The 4,453-nt window shown below is 44.6% G+C and overlaps 1 protein-coding gene across 1 annotated transcript; it reads right to left on the bottom strand.

Annotated features, from left to right (window-relative positions):
- Window positions 1-712: 712 nt before the first annotated feature.
- LOC105531011 (piwi-like protein 2) lies at window positions 713-4,070 on the bottom strand. Its single transcript, XM_011968797.1, has 3 exons — window positions 3,657-4,070; window positions 2,489-2,596; window positions 713-1,546 (listed from the first exon to the last, which is right to left on the bottom strand). Exons 1-3 carry the CDS (start codon window positions 3,773-3,775, stop codon window positions 1,390-1,392), a joined length of 384 nt encoding a protein of 127 aa, XP_011824187.1. The 5' UTR covers window positions 3,776-4,070; the 3' UTR covers window positions 713-1,389.
- Window positions 4,071-4,453: the final 383 nt, after the last annotated feature.

Below are 4,453 nucleotides of genomic sequence, written 5' to 3'. Positions count from 1 at the left end.
GGGAGAAGATTCTAAAATAGAGGGGGGGAAAAAAACAGAAAAAAATGGCTTTCCAAAAACACTGAAACCCATGGTGTGTGACAACTTTCTAAACCGTCTGGACTTTGGTAGGAGTGTCACGTTTTCCAAAGCTGACTTCTGGAAATCTTAACCTGGATTCAGAAAAATTCCAGCAAAGTGAGCCAACAGCCAGGAAGAGGTTATTTTGCAAGAGAAAGGGGGTCACTCCATTTACAAACATATATAAATAGAAATAAAGGCCACACACTTGGGAGAAAAGCTCACTAAAAACTCCCACCCCAATCTGAACTTTCCTAGCTGCTAGATTTTTTCCACCTGTTAAAAAACTAAAAATTACTGAAGACCAGGCACAAAGAGCAAAAGAGCATGTGTATATTTGGGGGAGGAAGAAATCGACATGGTATGCTGGAAAGTTACCGAAAGCCATGGAAAAAGCTTCATCTGCACTCTTTCAAGAGGCCAAGGGAAGCCATTTTCAAATCCAACTCAAGTCACAGGACATCATCAATTCAATCCCCAGAAAGGATTTAGTCAGCAAGGGCCTACCTATGCCACAGATTTTACTACACGCCTTGCACACCTGCCAGTAATAGCAGTATCTACTTGAAAACTTTGCTTCACAGACCTTCCACTGCCTTTCCCAGTTGCCTGAGTTATTCTCTTTAGGAAACATGTGATGACTTCATTAATTATAATCTCTGGCTCCAGAAATGGGAACCACTTGGTGGGCACAGCTTAGAAGTATAATGGCTGCTTCTGCAGGTTTCTGCAGCTCATGTTGGCTTTTTTTTTTTTTTTTTTTTTTGAGACAGAGTCTTGCTCTGTCACCAGGCTGGAGTGCAGTGGCACAATCTCAGCTCACTGAAACCTCCGCCTCCCGGATTCAAGGGATTCCCCTGCCTCAGCCTCCTGAGTAGCTGGGACTACAGGCGTGCACCACCACGCCAGGCTAATTTTTTTGTATTTTAGTAGAGATGGTGTTTTACCATGTTGGCCAGGATGGTCTCGATCTCCTGACCTCATGATCCACCCACCCCGGCCTCCCAAAGTGCTTGGACTACAGGTATGAACCACCGCGCCTGGCTGGAGGCTCTTAATGGTCCCCCAGAGTCACCTGCTCTACCTGCAGAGTGGCAGTACTACCGTAACTTGCTCTACATAGACAACAAGGCCATTTTCAGCTGTTACTTAGAAACTTACTTCTTGGCAATATTAGCTTTAAAAGACAAAAAAGAAATCTTATTCTACAGGGTTGGAGAAAGGGAAAATAATACAAAAGCCCACTTCAGTCTCCGTTGACTCTGCAATAGTCACAGCTGAGTTCAGAGGCTGCCTGTCTTCTCACCAGCCCATCTCCAGGCTGCGCAGTCACAGGAAGAACAGGTTCTCGCACAGCTGGATGGCTGGTTCATGATGCAGGATATGTCCTGACAGGAAAGCTAGCTTGTGGGCATACTTGCAAGGAGCTGGAACTCTGATGGTGCCAGGCCAATTCCAGTACATGTGGCACAGTTTGAAAGTCAGCCTGTAGGCCAAGAAGAATATATAATTCTCATCATTCTCCACCTTCAATTTGTGGCATGCAATACAATACAATACCCACAGGCATATGACACAGAGCACACCTTCTTGAAAACTGGGGAGCAGAGGAATACATGATGCAGCTTTTTAGAATCATTATTTTTAAGTGGACTTGTTTCTATTCCCACTATTCATAAGTCAGACAAATGGGTAAATCTTCTCAATGTAGGCACTTCCCTGTGTTTTTTTTTTTTTTTTAAGGCGGAGTCTTGCTCTGTTGCCCAGGCTGGAGTGCAATGGCGCAATCTCAGCTCACTGCAACCTCCTCCTCCCGGGTTCAAGAGATTCTCCCACCTCAGCCTCCCGAGTAGCTGGGATTACAGGCATGCGCCACCACGCCCGGCTAATTTTTCTATTTTTAGTAGAGATGGGGGTGAGGGGTTTGCCATGTTGGTCAGGCTGGTCTCAAACTCCTGGCCTCAGGTGATCCGCCCACCTCAACCTCCCAAAGTGCTGGGATTACAGGCAAGAGCCACCGCACCGGCCTCCTGTTTTTATAGGAAAACAAAGAGAAAATATTTCTTGTTTACAAGAAAAGGCTGGAGAAAGGTAAGTACCCTAGTGGAGTATTTACATAATCTGAACTCAATGACGTTGGGTCTCAAGTCTGGCTGTATATCATAATCACCTGGAACAGATTTAAAAAATACAGATGCCTCAGAATATTTGGGGGGAAGCCTGGCATCAACATTTTTTAAAGCTCTTTAAGTAATTTTAATACAAAACCAGGATTTCTAATCACTCCTCAAAAAGACACCAGTATTGTCACAGATATGAAGAAGAAAGTCAAGAGGTAAATGTATTTGAGGGTGAAGAGTGAATCCATCTTAGCTAGCACGCCGGAATTATTTAAGAAAGAGAAAGAGTAAGTTACTGACGGGCCCACCTCTGCATATGATCAGGGTTCAGGTTTGCAGTGTTGAGAACACAGACATAATGCGTAGGAATGCCACAGCCCTGCCGTACATGATGGGCAAGAAGGTAGAAATCCACCCTAGGAAGGAAAAACCACAAATCAGTGATATGGTCGTATTCGGCCAGACAGAGCTGGCAAAGATCCTAGAGATCATTCTAGCTCCTTCGACTAAGGCTCAGAGAGGTCAAATGACTAGACCAAGGACACAGAGGCCAGGCCAGGATTAGAACCCAGGTCTCCTGACTCAAGAGGCTACTGAAGAATGGTGGTGCTGGTAGCAGGCTGGGTGCAGTGACTCACACCTGTAATCCTGGCACTTTGGAAGGCTGAGGCAGGCAGATTCCTTGAGCCCAGGAGTTCAAGACCAGTCTGGGCAACACGACAAGACCCTATCTCTACAAAAAATACAACAATTAGTTGGGCATATGTCTATTGTCCCAGCTACTCAGGAGGCTGAGGTGGAAGGATCCCCTGGGCCTAAGGAGGTTGAGGCTGCAGTAAGCTGAGATTACATCATTGCACTCCAGCTTGGACGACAAAGCGAGACCCTGCCAAAAAAAAAAAAAAAAAAAATGGTGGTAGAAACTCCCTTATCTACCTTTAGAAGTTAAGCATACACTATCTTAGCAAAACAATGTATGCTCAACTTTACCTGTACACTTAACAGGTAAAAGCTTTCTTGTTTTTAAATCTTTTTTTGTTTTGAGACAGAGTCTCTTTCTGTTGCCCAGGCTGGATTACAGTAGCCTGATCTGAGCTTACTGCAACCTCTGCCTCCTGGGTTCAAGTGATTCTCCTGTCTCTATCCCCTGAGTAGCTGGGATTACAGGCACACACCATCACACATGGTTAATTTTTGTATTTTTAGTAGACAGGGTTTTGCCATGTTGGCCAGGCTGGTCTTGAACTCCTGACCTCAGGTGATCTACCAGGCTCGGCCTCCCAAAGTGTTGGGATTACAGGTGTGAGCCACCGTGCCAGGCCCTTAAATATTTTTTAAAGCTTCATTCTTTTAATGGTAGCATCTCTGAGATTCTAGTCCACACCTCTCCAGGAAACCTCCCCATTCCAATACTCAGGAAAGTGATAACATCTCCAACTTATTCTTCCTCCAATACTATATATTTTACTCACTTACCACTCACAGCTTGTTATTGTATGATCTACCACAGTTCCAGGAGTAGGAGTCACAAAGTGCTGAGGAGCAGCCAGGTATAGATTAGTACTGATTTTCTTCTGAACTACAAACACCACCATCTTGGGCTGATAATTCTCAAAAGCCTCAAAACACTTCTGTAGTTGAGGAATCTCATAGTTGGCAACTGTCTTCAGTTGGCCATCAGACACTCCATCACGGTATACCACAATCTTCTCTGGTAGACAGTGGTTCACCTGAAATGACAGCCAGGATGTGGTGACTCACAGGGCCCTCAGGCTACGGACCACAGTCAGCGAGAGGCCTACTCACATTGTGCAACCTGGAGTCAGGACAGATCCTTTTGCAGTTAGTCTCAAAGCTACTGTGCCTAGAGGGCAGGGAAAAAAAGCTTCTGATCATTTTTAGACTTCCTTGGGGTAGAAAAACACGCCTGGTGCAGCAAAGGTGTTATAAAACATGAAAGCAAAACAAGCAAGTTATGAGTCACACGCATACGGCTTATCCACAAACAATGCAAACAAGTTCAAAGGAATGGTGGGACAACTACAGGCTGAATCAATTTTCCTTCTATTGGATTTAACACTAATAACTGTCTGGGCAAAGAATGAGGTAAAGTGTTAGAGAAATTCTAACATAAGACCACATATGCCACAGATCCGCCGCCATCAGATTTTTACCTATTGGCAACATCTCAAGTTGCTGACAAGTAAAAAGACCCTTTACTAAGTATTATCCTACAATCTGGTATGCTGTGAAACATTTTTACTGGAACTAAG

This window comes from Mandrillus leucophaeus, unplaced genomic scaffold (genome assembly GCF_000951045.1).
Source record: "Mandrillus leucophaeus isolate KB7577 unplaced genomic scaffold, Mleu.le_1.0 Scaffold86, whole genome shotgun sequence".
NCBI classification, from domain to species: Eukaryota; Metazoa; Chordata; class Mammalia; order Primates; family Cercopithecidae; genus Mandrillus; species Mandrillus leucophaeus.
This window is presented reverse-complemented; position numbering and strand designations above follow the sequence as displayed.

What these genes read in the sequence shown, in the direction of transcription:
- LOC105531011 (XM_011968797.1), bottom strand. Translation starts at nt 3,775, where the DNA reads ATGGTGGTGTTTGTAGTTCAGAAGAAAATCAGTACTAATCTATACCTG. An exon ending in ACAATAACAAGCTGTGAGTG is followed by an intron (nt 2,597 to 3,656) that starts GTAAGTGAGTAA and finishes TTTCCTTCCTAG; the next exon opens with GGTGGATTTCTACCTTCTTG. An exon ending in AACCCTGATCATATGCAGAG is followed by an intron (nt 1,547 to 2,488) that starts GTGGGCCCGTCA and finishes CTTGGCCTACAG; the next exon opens with GCTGACTTTCAAACTGTGCC.